This window comes from Sceloporus occidentalis, unplaced genomic scaffold (assembly GCF_023333645.1).
Source record: "Sceloporus occidentalis isolate IW3139 unplaced genomic scaffold, rSceOcc1.0.p SCAF_1, whole genome shotgun sequence".
In the NCBI taxonomy this organism is placed as follows: Eukaryota; Metazoa; Chordata; class Lepidosauria; order Squamata; family Phrynosomatidae; genus Sceloporus; species Sceloporus occidentalis.
The window spans coordinates 126,777,326-126,794,415 of NW_028316981.1; the positions used below are offsets into that span (position 1 = coordinate 126,777,326).

The 17,090-nt window shown below is 39.0% G+C and overlaps 1 protein-coding gene across 1 annotated transcript in view; it reads right to left on the reverse strand.

Annotated features, from left to right (window-relative positions):
- Positions 1–365: 365 nt before the first annotated feature.
- Positions 366–17,090, reverse strand: part of GLP2R (glucagon like peptide 2 receptor) — a 39,472-nt gene continuing 22,747 nt past the window's right edge. Inside the window, exons 7-13 of the mRNA XM_089523467.1 lie at positions 15,995–16,151; positions 13,828–13,888; positions 9,099–9,168; positions 7,765–7,853; positions 6,783–6,921; positions 2,948–2,989; positions 366–759 (exon numbers count right to left, since the gene is read on the reverse strand). Of these exons, the coding sequence (XP_089379593.1) occupies positions 436–759; positions 2,948–2,989; positions 6,783–6,921; positions 7,765–7,853; positions 9,099–9,168; positions 13,828–13,888; positions 15,995–16,151 (882 nt within the window). The 3' untranslated portion in view covers positions 366–435. The remainder of the gene's footprint in view (positions 760–2,947; positions 2,990–6,782; positions 6,922–7,764; positions 7,854–9,098; positions 9,169–13,827; positions 13,889–15,994; positions 16,152–17,090) is intronic.

A 17,090-nucleotide genomic window follows, 5' to 3' on the forward strand; every position in this document is an offset into this window, starting at 1 on the left:
GAAGGGAATTCAGCAACGTCTTCAACAACATCACAAAAGCTACTGATGTCCTTTATGGGAAGTGCAAAAGCAGCCCCATGCGATTTGATCCTTGGTTTAACTAGATAGTTCCTTCAGTCTCTGATGAGGTTCAATACTGGGTGGTCCAGAAGAAATGTGGGAGAAGCAGGTAATTCTTATAGGATGCTCACTCCATCCCTTGCATTCCGTGAATTCCACACTGGACATCCGGAGAATCAAGGGTAAAACATGTCATGCAGCTCCCAGGTTATGTTTTGACCAACACAATAAATAACAGATTGGAGAAAAAATGCTAGGAAGCTGTTTTCATCCTTTCCTAACCCTGGATGCATTCACGTCCCTACAAGGCATGATATAGCATTCCTCGCCAATTCTCAGTAGCACCCCTTTGTTTATTTTACATTTATTACCAGTCTAAATCTCGCTTTCTTCAAAGACCTCTTCTGTAGTCTCCCCAGTTGTAACTTCTCCTTCACTGCTGTCTGAGATGCTTGCTCTTGGATTGTGCCTCAATGGGGGGCTTAGCTCCATGTTGCACCTGCCTGTCCTCTGATTTGCCACTTGGATATTCTGAGGAGGAGGAGGTGTCATCTCCAGGGAGAAGCCATTTTTGCTCAAATGAGATTTCTTTGGATACCTCCCCAGTTGCTTGATGTTCTTTCCAAGAAAGCAGGGCATGCAGACAAAAGGGTAAGCCAGCAAGAAACGAGACCATTGCTTGTGCAGTTCAGCTTTTACCTGGGAAAAGAATGAAAGCAGCCAGGGAGACTGGTATGGTACAGACTACAGGATCATAAAATTTACATCTGTACAATGTGAATACTTCACTGACTATCCAGGGGGACATTCTGTATACCCAGTCTATCCATCTGCATGCAAACAGAGGTGCCATCCATCTGCACTGCATGACATTAGGGTGATTTGCACTTGGAACGTGTATCTGAATTTGTCAGCCCTATTTCAATTCTATCCCAAATATGCACAAGGAGGTCAGCCCAGTTGATGTGGTGATGGAGGACTGGTCTCTTTCACATATGCTAACATCCATTCCTTGCAAACAATCACACATTATTTGGCTAACAGGCATGAACAGTCACTGTAAAGGGTGCAGAATGTTTCACAACGAATGCAACAGTCATGAAATATCCTCCCAAGACCCACTCATCTCTATGCCAGTATGCCACATGACATGTCAGACCAGTGGTAGCCAGTGGCTTCCATGTGAGTGGAAGTCCACTCCAGGTTTCAGTTCAAAGTTTGGTTCTAAGCCATATCCCCATAATAGGTTCAGATTCCTGGATAGCTTCTTGAATTTGCCACTACACCAACATGGAAACCATCATACTATGACATCTTTCCAACTGGCATGAGAAGCTGGGCACTTATCTTGAGCCAGAACCACAGCTTGCTTTGCTGTACTGTCTCTCTGACTTTCACAATCATGGAAAATTTAGTTACTCCTTCAAAGCTTGAAAAAGTTAATGCTTTGGACTACGTCTTCCAGAATCCCCCCCAGCCAGGAGAGCCATTGGGGTTGGGAAATTCTGGGAGCTGAAATCTGAAGAAGTAACTTTAACACGTTCTGGCATCTTTAATCAGATATTAGCTTTCCCATAACAAAATACCCAGTAACCTCAGAAAACACCACTCAGCCAGGAAGATCAAACACCATTTTGGGGCATATCTTGGGAGACTGTTCACCTTGATGACAAGCCATGGAGGTATTTTGCCCCATCCTGCCTATAAGGAGAATGGAAGCAGGAATGAGACATCTCCTGAAGGGGTGCCTCTACACTGTAAAAATAATACAGTTTGACACCATTTTAAATGCCATGGAACCATCCTACAGAATCCTGGCATTTGTAGTTTTGTTTGACAAAAAAGGCTAAAGACCTTGTAAAACTACAAATCCCTGGATTCCATAGGATGGAGCCACAGAACTTAAAGTGGTGTCAAACTGCATTATTTCTACAGTGTAGATGCATCCAAGAACAGGAATAATTAATAGGATTTGGCCATGGGATAGATTTTAAAGCACAGGTCCTGTCCAGCTGCCATACAACTTCCCACAGCAGCAACCTGTCCTTCTACCACATTTGTTGCATTTACAGCACAAGTAGGAATGGGATAATGGGGTTTACTTCATATTGCCATAAGAGCAGGTTAAGACCTTAAGATCTGACTAACTGACTTATGTTCTCGTTGCTAGTGGTGATGAACTGGATGGATTCACTGCAGCCTGGGGAAGACTTAAGAGCAGGCTAGGTTGGGGTCTGCAGAATGAAAGGTTGCTCATTTAACTGACCCTTCATAACTGGCCAGTGAGAGGCGATATGGAATGGTGCCTTTCCTAGTCATTAAGGCATGTTTCCTGGTAGCACTGCATCTCAGAGCTGCCAGTTGTGGGGCCACATGGCCATTGCGTTTTCAGTGTATGTATTTTGTGTGCTTACAAGAGCAAGCATTGAGCAGGTGGAAGCGCTTGACAGGATAAGTGCAAGGGACAGACATGGAGTCGGCCCTTCTTATACACGATTTTTTATACACAGATTTAAGCATCCATGGTTTGAAAATGTTAAAAAAAAAAGTATACATTTCAAATATCAAACCTTGATTTTCCATTTGTATAAGGGACACCATTATGCTATTTCATTATATTTAATGGGACTTGAGCACCCACAGATTTTGTTATCCACAGGAGATCTTGGAACCAAACCCCAGCGTATAACAAGGGTCCACTGTAGTTATCTATAGGTTAATGCACTCACACTCATTACTCGTTTTTTGTTTTGTTTTGTTTTGCTTGGCTTTGTTTTACATGTTAAATGTCTGAACCTGCTTCCTTCTCCTGTCTTCATTCCCAATTTGGAGAGGGGGAAGCGGAAAAACAAATGGTTAGAAATAAAGTTATAACCGTATAGCCTACCTCTCCATTAGAAAAGCAGTATAAAAGTGCTACAAGAAATCCCTGCAACAGAGAGAGCAAGAGAGACGGTAAATTAGATTTGAGTGGAAGTTGCCATTCATTGCTGAGTTTATGCAATCATAGAATATTGTTCCTAAAACACCTGAAACCCAAGCCACTGTATTGCTAAGTGGCACATTAGCACAACTAACTTCCTCTTGCTCCACAATCAGCTTCATCTCCCAGCAATCATGTGACTAACACAAGACATCAAACCTGCATCCGTAGCCTATTATGTGTTCTCTTTAGCTCTGAACAATTTTGCTTGAGGAAGTGGCTGGCTTGGAATTTGAAACCAGTACAATCAGTCCGGTGAAATATATCATTTTTATCTAATCTGTGCTTTTCACATTAGATTGTACAAGAAACATTGTGCAAGTCTGATGTCTGAGGGCAAAAATTACTTTCATGATGTGAAATTAACTCTTCCAAGGATGTGAAAGGGAAACCTCCCAAGGTCCACATCAAGTTTATTTATTTTTAAATAGTTTTATTAAATATTTATGCACTTACAAAAAACAACACATATCACACTAGACCAAAACATATACTTATTAACATACTGATACTGATGTTCCATCACACATCAATCCCATACATCCACTAACATACCTTCCCCTCAATATCTTCATTCCAATTCTTTCTTATAATTCACATTCTCAAATCTTCTTTTTTTCTCTTTACTTATACCTTCTCAGACCTTCTTATCCTTCCCTTCCATTCCCACTATACAAATATCTTCCACATAAAAACATCCATCCTATTGCTTAGCTTTCTTTCCCCTTCTCTTCTATTCCTTATCTCTAAACATCATCCTCACTTACTTTAAACATTTTTTAAAATATTCACCTATACTTCCTTCCCATCAGTACTGGCTCAACTTTTGTTGTTATGACTTTTTAAAAAAACCTAATTATTAATGCTAAAGGTCTACATTAAGTAGACTGCTATCTAAAAGATCAGGAGTTCACTATCTCCTCTGCCTATTAGTGCCCTTACAGGTTAAAAACATCAAAGAAGAACCATCTCTACTTGGATGGTGAAAATCTGATTTTATTGCATATGATTTGTGACTGCTGGCAAGATCATGAAGATATCTAAGACATAAAAGAATTTATCCCCAGGCAGATGCAGCCTGAAAGATGGTGTATCATTTCCAGTGAAAAACATTGCATTGATGGCACCACTTTACTTACTCCAAGCATCTCATTTCTTCAGACTAACAAATCCCCAAGCAAATTTGAATTTGTAGTTTAGCAGTAGATAATGAATGAGCTATAAAGCATATGCAACTCTTACTATATTTATAAATTAGTACAGAAGGCAGAGTAACAAATATCTTGAAGACAATAATGGTTCATAATTTCTAAACACTTGTTCTGAAAGTTCTTCCCTGAATTGCTATTCATTCAGTGTATTCTACAAGTAAGCATCCCAGTATCTCTTTGCCAGTTCTTACTGTTTTTCCATATTCAAGAAAACTTCCCAAGTAGCAGTTCTCAAAAATTATATGCCATATGGTTTCAGGATGCCGATGTGGCATTTAGTTATGGGTCTACAATGTGCTGCTCTTCAAAACCATCTACCAACAGAGGAAGAAGAGCACTTGGAGTGCAGAAGAACAAATATTGGAGTATGAAGTGACTGGATGCTAAGGTGGTAGAATGGACTCCACCACTTCTGGTGATAGATTCCAGATGTTAATGCTTCTCTGTGTTTAAAAATATGCCCCTTTTCTAATATTCACTTTTTTAAAAATTGCATGAAGATTTTAATGAGACTTACATACTAAGTAGCAATGGCCCACAACTGCAAAGATATTTCAGTGCATGGCATATTTAGTATCTGGTAAATATCTGGTAAATGTAGGCTGACAAACATTTTTATCCTTTTCTTTGTTAGGTTATTTTTGTAGAGAAATATTGGTGGAAGTCTAAATGGTATGATATTTGATTTATGTATGTCCAGAGTCCCCAACTAAATGAGGGAAGAGACAGGAGGTTACTTTGGAAGAGGACATTTTTGTAGTAGTACTTCATTTTGGGGGTACCCTCCCTTGAGAGGCTCACTTGTCATCTGGGTTAGAACTCTTTTTTTCCTTTTCTTTTTTTGGTGTCATATTATTTTCCAAGGCCTTTTAAATTATGTTCAGAATATTATAGATCTCAAAACTAACTATTCTTCTGATACAATCTTTCTCAAGCCTTTTACCCTGAAGAAAACTTTAAAATAATGTTCAGGTTTCAGAGAAACCCTGCATAAAAATTATTATATCTACAGCTTTAAAAAAAGAGTATTTTCGCCCAGTCACGGTCACTCATACTAGGGTTTCAGCAGGGACGTAGCCAAGGGGGGGGGGGTCTTGGGGTCCGGACCCCCCCTTCCATTTGAAAAATGAATGGTGTGTGCTGCTGCGCCGCCGCACCCAAGCCCTATTATAATGGTGGCACTTAGTCTGGACCCCCCCCCCCTTCCTAAAATCCTGGCTACATCCCTGGTTTCAGGGAATGCTTGCTGAGAAACTATATTCAGATGGATTTTAGTCTTAAGTTTTGACTTAATGCTGTTCTGTCTTGGTATTATGCTGTCTTCTCTGTTGGATTTCAGTATTGTATCAATCATTCCAAACTTCAGTAATGTTACTTTTTGGATTATAATTCCTAGCATCTCCCAAGCAGCATGCCAGGAGATAGGCTGGTTGGAATATTCTGAGAGATTCTGGGATTCTTAGACTCAGTACATATGGGCAGGAAGCAGCGTCCTGGCAGCGATTCTACAGTTTGGGAGCACGCAGCAACCGCATGCTCCCGAACCCTAGTCTGTATGAACGCCGCCATCATGGCAGCCTTCCGTCCACACAGGGGCCGCCATGACAGCAAAGCGTGGCACAGCATCCGCACGTCGCAGCACCGCGCTTGCATCATCGATGCATGCCAGGGCGCCAATGGCGCTTTGGTAGTGTCGCCAAAAGGAGCTGTATTTCGCAGCTCCTTTTGGGGGTAAATTGTTGCTGCGGCCATGCAGTTGCTATGGTAATGATCCAGGGCAGAAAAGGGTGGCATCTTGCCATCCCTTCCTGCTTGTCTGTACCAGGCCTTCAATTATTCTATTGCACATTGTTGATCTAAGAGCTCTGCCCATTGGATTCGCTTAACTGGATGGTACAAAAATACTGTGCATACCTAAATGTACATGGGGAATGGTTCCTACAGTGGCAACTGAAAAGTAATAATGAGGGGTTGAGCCAGGTGTTGCATCTGTGGCTTCTTTTAAGAAGGTTTTATAGTGTTTTGTTGTCAATGCCTAGCAACAGAAGTGTATTAAAAGGAAATTTCAACTCCCTGTGAAGGCATTGTTATTTATGAATTATAATTGTACCTATTAACCATATTTTATGTGTACATTGAAGGGAAAGATAACCACACAAGACAAATTTATTATTGATCTAGGATGGGTGCCAGGAATAATTTGGCAGCCATTGCTACTCTTACAGCATGTTTGGAAACAATCTGGCAAATAGACAAGATGACAAAATTGAGAAATCACATGAGGATCCAGAAGGGATGTCATAAATGGGAGTTTGTGTAGCACTGGATGCCATTTCTTAAATTAGAAGTTTCACAAAAATATTCAACCCAATGTTCTCTTTTTCTTTATTTTAATATGCCTCTTTTCTCCTTCTTAAAGAATGTTCTTTCCTCCTATTTTTTCTATGATTTTGGCTTGACAGTGATTTCTTCCCTCATATATAGAGAATGACATTTATTATTTTCCCCCATCACCATTGATAACTTACATGGAAGGAGCCGATTGTCAGTTGAACGAAGGTTCTTATGTGTCTGGAAAAGCCTTCAATTTGTTCATCTATGATGAAGCTAAACACAATCTCATGAATCCCAAGTAATGGTATTAACACAAGGGTTGATCTTGCCAATCTTAAAATAAAAGTTTAAAAAATAAATTATATCCTTGCAAAACTCAGCAAGAAATCCAGATTCTAGATAATATTGGAATTTTTGAATTTATTTCTTTGAACTGTCAATCTTCATCTATGTATTAGTTTTAATAGACATGTCTAAAGACCTATTTTAAGTTTCTCCCTAACATGTGGACTGTCTATATATAAATATGCTTTTTGGAAGGAAAGGGGGTTTCCCTTATGCAAGCTTCACCTTAAGTGGGAGAGCCTTGAGGCTTACCACATCATTGTGTACTTGATCCTCCTGAAGCCTTATTCAAGTGAGAGAGATGTGTACTTTGGCCTCTCAGCACCATGTGCTGACTTGTATATGAGTAGAAAGCTCCACATGTCCATAAGGTCCCCAAGCATGCAAACAGTTCTACACTTTGCTCAAGCAATTGTGAATATTCATTTGATCCAGGCTGCCGATTCAGAACAATAGGAATTCAGGCATTGAGCAGGAACAGCCTCAATAGGAATTTAATGTTTATGTAGCAAAAGGACATGTAGGAAATTTATAACATTTGATTTGTTTCTAAATTGCAGTGATTTGTTCGAAAAAAGCTATTCAGAAGGACCTGGAACACTATGGGTGGAGCATATTTTCCTACCTTAAGAGGGTGGCATCTATTTTAATGGGCACCAGTCATTACTGCCAAGCAATATCAGACAATTTCTTGGCTGCATGTTTGATTTGTAAAAGTGCTTTCAAAAGTGCCTGTTCCTCCTTGCAATTGTGACTGCATTTTCTAGGAAACATTGCGTCTGTGTGTAAAAGACCATATAGAAGGCTATGGCAAACTATTGTAATACCCACCTGAATTTGTAATCACGAAAATTCATTTGTTGGGCTTTAAGTTTGGAAAGTAGCAGCTTTAGGATGTTTAGGAAGATACAGAAGTTCACCTTAAGAAAAACACATATTTCAGTTAGTTTCACCAAAATGCAACATTGTCCAGCTATTTAATCTGCAAATGTATGAAGACAATGATTGACATCCTGTTAATCCCAACTAGAGCAGACCCATTCAAACAATTGTGAAATGGTGAGTCATCATGTAGATTAATCAAATGGATCCAATGATTTTATTCTAGACAGCACTACAATAGGATTTAGGCAATTTTTGACATTTCTTATTAACACATGTTTTTTGTTGCCATTGCTCTTATTGTGTACTCTGCTATTCTCTCTCTCTTTCTCTCTCTTTTTTAAAACTCAGTATGTTTTTGAAAGAAGAAAATCAGCTTTGTTGAAGATTCTTTGATGTATGGAGGGGGCAAAGGAAAAAGGAAGGCAAGAATGGGGGGAGCACGCCTGTTGAAGATTAATAACAGGCCCTTGGCATGTGCCAAGGTGAATTCACAAAGAAAAAGTGCACACATAACACTTATGGACATACTATGCATACTCATGTATAAGTCTAGAAATTTTAGTAAAAAAAGTGACCCAAAAACTCTAAGTCAGCTTATCCATGGATCAATGTAAGTTCTGTACTTTAAGTCTTATGAAAAAAAGAACCATCCTTTGGTGAAAGGCAAGAGTATAATCTGTCCTGGAAACACGGTCCTCCCTCTACTCTCTCATCCAGTCAGTCTTTAGTCTGAACACATACAGTTATGCCTGCTGGAATTTTGTAAGTTCTTTGACATTGTTTTCCTTTGCTTTAGATCCTTTGTTACATGCCCCTAAGTTTTATCCTCGATTTATCCAAAGGTCATATCAAAATCCATAATTATGGTCCCAAAGCCTGCCCTCGATTTATACATGAGGTTGACTTATAGTCGAGTATATACGGTATATACTCTAAAGGCTATCTCAGTGATTTGAATAGGTATCAAAATACATAATTCTCTCTTAAGAACAGCAGCACCATATATAGATGTACAGTAAAAGCTTTGTAAGACTTGCTGACTAATTTCCCATTGTATTTCTTCCTCTTCACTTCCATCTGTGTAAATTTAGGTTGTTTTTTTTTTAAAACCCTTTAAAGTTGGCCCTCTATCTCTGTTTATTGAATTAAACAGAAAGAGAAGCAAATAATAGGAGAATAGTATCATTATGTAGGAACATAGAAGACATTTCCATTTCATAAAAATTAAAAAAATTGCTCAAACATATAATACAGTAAACAAATGAAACAATAATCCTTACAACAATGGAAAATAATATGGGCCCTCGAATGATCCACCAAAATGCCATATTCTGGTGTGTTGCCCAGCACCTAGGAGAAAAGTCAAATGTTGTTCTGTTAGCTCATCCAGTCACAAATGGAAAACCATTTTTTTCCCTTTTATTGTTAAACATTATTTCATTTTTTTTAAAAAAGGGCTTTCAAATATGACTTGTGAACTTGGTTTCTGTTAGAAGCAAGCAGATTCACAAACTTAGGCCAAAGAACCATGAACAGGAGTAATTGATTATTACTATTATTAAGAGGAGGGGGAGTTAATTTCTGCTTCTGATCACTGTCTTGAATGCTACTTTTTAAAATTAAGGAGGATTCAGTGTAATAAAAAATGGTTTCTGAGTGTGGAAATAGGAGACCAGGAATCTCTCCTTAGTCATGGAAATCCACTGGGTGACCTTGGGCTACTCTTTCAGCCTCAGAGGAGGGCGAAGGCAAACCTCTTCTGAATCAGTCTTGCCAAGGAAACTGTATGACAGCGTCACCATAAGTCAGAGTTGACTTGAAGACGCACACCAACAATAAAAATAAATCCTATTAAAAGCTTTTCAAAGGACAAAGGGGCAACCTTTAGTTCACATCCTACATCTCTTCCTAGCTCCTCAGGCAGGATATCACCTCCTTCCTCTGTCTCCCTTGGTCATGTACTTTTGCTCTTTGGAGAAAAAATAATAGTACATTTTGCCTCCTAAGTGACCATTGCAATTTCAGCTTTCTTTTGCTTTTTAATGTCAAGAATCCTAGAAATTTTTTTTCCTTTTTTAAATTTTATATTTCTAGGGCTATCATGTATGATGACAAAATGGAAAAAGAAAAGAAAAGAAGGAATCTTAGGTCTCAATCACACCAGTCTATTGAGTCACTACAATCACATTGTTGAAGAATACAGGAATACACCAGTTTGAAAACAATCACTATCACACTTATCAGCAACAGTGCTGCTTTGGCGATCCATGCTCTCCCACTCACACTTCTACACTCAACTTTTCTAAGCCCACCTTCCTCCCTGTGTATGCTCTACCTAGCACATATGTGGCTACTTGGGAATAGAGGGAGAGAGGAGAAGAAACATGTGCACTCACTCCACCTGACTTCCAGAATATAGGAACTGTAGTGGAAGGGACCTACTGCACAACTTATCTTATCGGAAAACAGCAATATTGGGAGCTATTGATGGGTTTTCCCCATTGATGAAAAGGTGCACTCCAGCAACTATTGAAATGCAAAGTGGCAACCCTGTGATAAGTCAAGGACAACGACACTATTATCTTACCATAATTCCAATTTACTAACCTTAGGTGATAAAGTCCTTAGTACCCTTCTCTTTGAGAATCCCTCACAAGTGTTAGAGTGGCACTTCTTTAATCAAGGAAGACACGAGACTGTGTCTAGCCAACCCTGGGATTAGAAACCTCTGAAGTCTGACTTCTCCGTTTAGTAACAGTCAATAGCCTTTGTGCTTCAAATATACCAGAACAGCAACAGTGAGAGGAGATGGCACAAAAACTCTAAGGGCATACATTTATGGAGGTGTGTGTGTGTTTGTGTGTTTGTGTGCATGATTTTCTGCACAGAGTTTTGCTCCCAAGCAATGTACTGGGTTTTGACCTCCCTCAGGGGTATAACTATAGGGAGGGGCAACATAACAACATTGGCCCCCACATAGGAATTCTGACACTATCCCCACTGAAATTTTCCTTCAGTCTTCAAATTTCTAGCATTGCAGAGTGAGAAATTGAAAATCATTCACCCATAGGACTCTTCTATTTGCTGTGCTCGTATAACCTTGATAACTTTGCCTCCTGCTTTTCTCTGGATGCCTAACCTCTATTTCTAAATATGTTACTGTAGTTTGAAGTTACTGCAATGCTAGAAATTTGGGGACTGAAGAAAAATGTCAGTTGGGGAGCAGAATCCTTATTTGCAATGCCCTCATCCCACACACCCCATTCCTCTATCCCGACTCCCCTTGAGGCTTTCCATTAATTTTTTTAAACTCATCAAAAGGTCTATCCTCTTCAAAAAAGGGTGCTGGTATAAATTACTGTTTCAGCAGTAAAGTGCCAAACCATAAAGCTTTTAATCCAGGATCTCAGTTGCTAATAATATCATATAGAACCAAGCATGGATGACCTGTTCATGTTGTGCTGTGTTGCTAGTAAAGCAACTAGCACAGTGATACTCAAGCTCTTTATTCTTGGGTACCCCTTACATCTACATGTGGATGTCATGAAACCACCACTCAACATAGTACAGTTGACTCTCTGTATGGGGGGGGGGGGGGGCGCTAGCCATCTATGGATTGGAACATCCGTGGATGGCTCTGCCCCATTGTTATCAATGGTAGTGCATACATGTGCTCATGCTAACAAAGTTGCAAGCATGCCACGAGTCCATTGACAATCGTGGGAGTTGAGATCCCATGTTTTTTACTATCCAGAGTGGTCCAGAACAGAACCCCTACCAATACAGAGAGCCAACTGTATATAAATAACAATAGTTTTGTTTTTTAGTGTGTTTCATTTTCATCCACATATTCATGCATATTCATATTTTAACATGTTATAAGGAACTGACATTGTTCAAATTAGAACCAAATGATTTAAGTAAATTCAATATTTAACTCAAGGCATGGATAAACTGTACACATAGAAAAGTTTGGAAAGAGGAGGAGAAGGCAGAGCGATCAGGGCCTCCAAGTATCACATCCACCTTGAGCAACTCTCAGCCACCCACCTCAGGGGTCTTGCCACACTGTTTGAGAACCACTGAAAGTAGCAGATTGCTTTACTAGCAAGCACTCCTATATGGGTTTGCTGTGAAATAAGCCCCACTAAGTACAATGAAACTTGCTCCCTGACAAATACATATGAGATTTAACGCTGGGACCAAATGAGCTGTATCTTGAGGTTGCATTTGTTAATTATACTCCACTCAGGGAATTACATTCCCTGGGAGTATAACTGGAAGGCTGGCAACAACTTTTGCCAGGTTGGCAGTGGCATCTCATGCAAACACTGGTCAGATCTAAACCTGCTACTCTTCCCAGGGTTTGGAAAAAAAATATTTTTTAAATATACTTTTTATTTCACTAATCAACTTTCCAGCCTTATACACTTATTATAGATTTTCGATGGCCTGATACAGACAGGCCAAAATAAAGCTGCTTCGAGTCACTTTGGAGGTATGCTGTTTAAATGATACATGCGTCCCAAGAGTCCAGAAGCCGCACCAAAGCCACGCTCCAGTCCTAAGGACTAGAGTGCAGCTTTGGTGCAGCTTCCAGACTCTTAGGACGCATGCATCATTGAAACACCATACCTCCAAAGTGACCTGAAGCAGCTTTATTTTGGCCTGTCTGTATAGGGCCAAAATAATCTTTAAAACATATAGAACAAACATGAAAAAACCAATATCAAGATATACTACAAATCCATAGTGATTACATTGTTTTGTTTGTCCATTTATGTCTTGTTAATCTCATTTACATAACATCCAATTTTATATTCATTTAAATAAAATAATAATAAACCCAAACATTCTATGTATTTAACTCACTTCCTTCTTGTTGCTGTTGGTATTATACATTCATTTTCAAGTTTCTTCGATATTGTAATTTTAATAAAGTCTATCCAATGTACGTTCTACCTATGTATTCCCAGTTTTTGCTTCGCCCTTTACTTTTCTGACTACTTCTGTTTATGACTAATCAAGTATACATATCTCAGTTTTTATCTGTTATACTAAAAGTTACATTATATTGTCCAGACCTGACTGTTTCTTTTTCCAATATTTTACTAATGGATTCCAGTCTGCTTCCCATTTTTTCAATGATTTATTATTAATACAATGTATAAGCTTATCAAATTCTGTCATTTCAATCAATTTTTTTAGTCCAATCATCTATTGAAGGTATGTCTTTTTCTTTCCATTTTTTGCATAAAGGATGCAGGCAGCTGTTGTCATATATAATATAATCCTCCAGTATTTAATTTCTTCATTTTTACTTAATATGTGAGTCATGTTCAATAAATATACTTCAGTTGTCATTAGGAAAATAATTCCTATTATATATGTAATTTCCATGTGTATTTTAGTCCAAAATATTCTTTCTTTAGGGCATCTCAACCACATGTTCATAAAAGAACCTGTGCTTTTGTCGCACTTCCAACATCTATTTTCAGGTAATTTAAACAATTAAGTTTTCATGAGTTAGATATTATCTATGAACTATTTTAACATAGTTGTCTTTTATTTTTCAGTGGAACTGTAGCTCCAAACATTCTCTGATCAGCACGATGAATGCAATTTCCCCAGGCTCTCATACTTCTATACCATTTGCACATTTAATTTCACCATGTTTCATTTTTTTTAACAAATAGAGGATTAAAAAACCTAGGAATTTGGAGGGCATCTATAAGTGGTACTCACTGGAGATTACCAATACTACAGCAGATTTACAGATGGCTCCCAAAGAGGAAGTCCTTGACCAACCTAAGGGCTCTACAAAAAGAGAACAAGTCCCACTTTATGTGGGCATGAAAAGCTAAATTTAAAAAAGACTGTAACTGCAAGTCAGCCAGTGGCCATGCTAGGTACCTGGTTTTGAGAGCTGTATCCCCCTAAAGTACATTTTCCAAGCTATGTTCTGACTTTTGAGAAAGGGAAGCAACAAAGTAAATTAGAGGGACTTACCCTTCATGCTCCAGTTGGTATTTTATTATTCCCCAGGAAGCAACAAAAAGCACTGGAACACCTGAAAGGAACCACAGAGGTGAGGATTATGCTGTGACAAGACTTTGCACATAAAGGCCCTAGTACATCTGGATTTGTGGATTACTACATGAGACACAGTGTGGCATAATGGCTTGAGTGCGAAAACCCCATGATAAGTTCACCTTAGCGACGCCATAAGTCAAAAATGATGTGCAGACACACAACACACAAACATAAAGATCAGTTAATGCTGGTATGTCTGGTATATAGGAACTGGGGGATGTTTTATTTATTTATTAACATATTTCTATCCTGCCCTATACTGAAATACCTCAGAGTAGCATTCCAGTAAAATCAGTGTGAACAAGTTAAAAGAATTTAAAACAATAAAATTATTTGAAATAGACTACAGCATATTAAATGTGATTAGCAAGTTAAAAACAAGTTTAAAAAGATTAAAACTATTTCAAAAACCTGTGCATTAGTATTTGGAAATAGAACAGTGAGGCTTTAATAAACAGCCATGGCGGGTATTTTACATTGACTGCTTAGTCAAAGATGCTAAACAAAGCAGTGTCTTTTAGCTGCCCCAACCAACCTTCTAGGAAGAAGCTGCTCTGAAAGGAGGTCCATTATGTGGATGATCATAGAGTGATCACTGAGTGGGTAGCTTTTCCACCCTTCTCCCACCAGTGAGTGAGACTGCAACAATCAGATGCATGACTCCTCTCACAATTCTTTGTTACAGCCTCACTTGCTGGCAGGAGGGAGGTGGAAACTTCATCCATCCATGCATCTATTCATCTATCCATCTTTTGATTGCCAGGAGAATGTACCTCTTTAGCTCGGTGTGGCTGATGCCCAGTAAAGTAGGATTGGGAAGGTAGTTATGATCATGGTAACAGCACTATGATTGTGACTATATAGGGATCATGAATATGGAGCTATTATGGATGCATAACTCTTATGCATCCATAACTGCGATAGCGAATGCCAGCTAATATTTTTATGTGGTGCCTAAATGAAACCATTGGTCTTCCAAAGGAAGGAAATTACACAATTGGAGTGTCACAACTGATAAGGTCCTCCCATATGTCCTCACTAGTGGGACACAGAGGAGTCTCCAGCAGACCTCAGTCCTCAGAGAGACACATACAGATGCTACTGATTATCATGGGGTGTGGAACCAGCAGCCCTTCAGTCACTGTTGGGCTACAGCTCCCCTCATAGCTGAATGCTGGCCTTGCTGGCTGGGGATGAAGGGAGCTGGACATTAACAACATTGAGAGGAGTCTCAGATGGTGAGTTTCATTTCAATGAGGCAATCAATCTATCCAGGTTTTACTCTGAACTTTAAAGGATTTACTTAAGGTTTGTGGATAAGGTTCAGCACCTTGGATAGCTGCTTGGAAGTATGGATGAAAGCCCAGAGTGAATTCACTGCACCCCATGACACAGGCTGCTCACCTCTATGGTATAGCACCAAAGGAAAGATCATAATAACATTTTTGTACTTATTCATTGGTCTCATAGCTTGTTAATTCTTCTTACTCTTTGGCAGTTTTCCTGTTGTGGTCTTATGTTCAAAGATGTGTTCATTGTTGTTGTTATTGTTGTGTACTTTCAAGTCATTTCCAAATTATGGTGTCCCTAAAGTGAACCTATCATGGGGTTTTCTTGGCAAGATTTGTTCAGAGGAAGTTACCCTGAGGCTGAAAGCATGTGACTTGCCTAAGGTCACCAAGTGGGTTTCATGGCTGAGCAGGGAATTGAACCCTGTTCTCCAGAGTCATAGTCCAATACTCAAATCACTATGCCATGCTTACAGGACATTGATTTGTTCATATATACTTGCAAACCTTTAGCTTTTCACATTCTCCAGTAAAAATAACAGCAGCAAAAAAGGAGGACAGGGGGGAAAGACACATAATAAACAGATGTTAAAACAGAGGGTGTGGGGTGGATGTCCTACCTCAGTTGGCAACTGAAGTCATCCTAATAGTAGGAACAGTTGTGATGAACCCAGGACTAGCTTGGTTCCCAAATCTTGTATTCAATAAGTCCAAACCATTTGAATACCAGTAAACTCACCCTGAACCCAAAGGCAAAACATCAAATATCCTTTGGAAAAACAAATCATATTTACCCCATCCAATAAAGGTGTATCTCAGCAGCTGGTGTTTCTCAGAGACTACAGTGGACAATAACCTATGGAGGTAAATTCCTTCCACCAAAAGCCAGAAATAATTTGCCCCAACAACGTAATGCATGAAAAGCTGGGCCAGCCTGCATAAGGCTAATGTCTGCAAAAATATAACAATGTGAAGAAGGAACATTAGTAGCATTCTTGTTGGTGCTTCCAACAGAGAGTAATCCATTTTGGCCTTCAGTTTATTGGCTGCAGTATAGCATCACTTGTTTTCTGGTCACGAAGGCAGGTGTTTTGTTTTTGCTTTTTTATTGCTTATTCGTTTGCTTGTTTTTAGGTATATTTTTAAAAAATGTGTTTATCAGTTAAGTGTATTTATATTTTTCAGAGGATAGTACATGTCTTTCTCTCCCTCCCCCCACCAACAATATCCTCACATCAACTCAGTGAGGTAGACTAGGCTGAAAGTGTGTGTCTGATCCAGGTACATAAAACATGAGTTTATGGCTCAGTGGGGACATGAATCTAGATCTTCCATGTACCAGGGCAGCTCTCTAACCACTAAGAAAGCAGTCAGGACGGATCTCTTCCAGTGGGCTTTCCCATCTGACCCTGTGTAAGATAGTCCCATCCACCTCAATGCCTCAGTCCATTGATCACGATCAGATGAGAATTTTAACTGTTAATTTTATTATTGTATCGTGGGAGGGTTAGGGTTTTTGTTGGAATTATTATTGTTGATTATAATTGTATTGTTTATTGGTAGTGATGACTATATTTTATCTGGTTGCAATCCTGCCTCAATCTGCAGGGAGAGGCACGAAATATAAATAAATTATTTATTATTTATTATTATTAAACCATATTGGCTTTCTTGTTTTTCTTACATATAATTGGTATATTGCTTTAGATATTTTAAAATACAAAAGTGGTCTATAAGCTTGATAAATAACATAATAAATATCACAGATATGCAACTGAATCAGTCATTTCCCAAACAAACAGTGAATGGGTTAATTTAGACTGATCTATACCAGATCCAGATCGAATAAATTAGTCCTGTTTAGTTCCAGTACAGAAGGGCCCAGTCCAA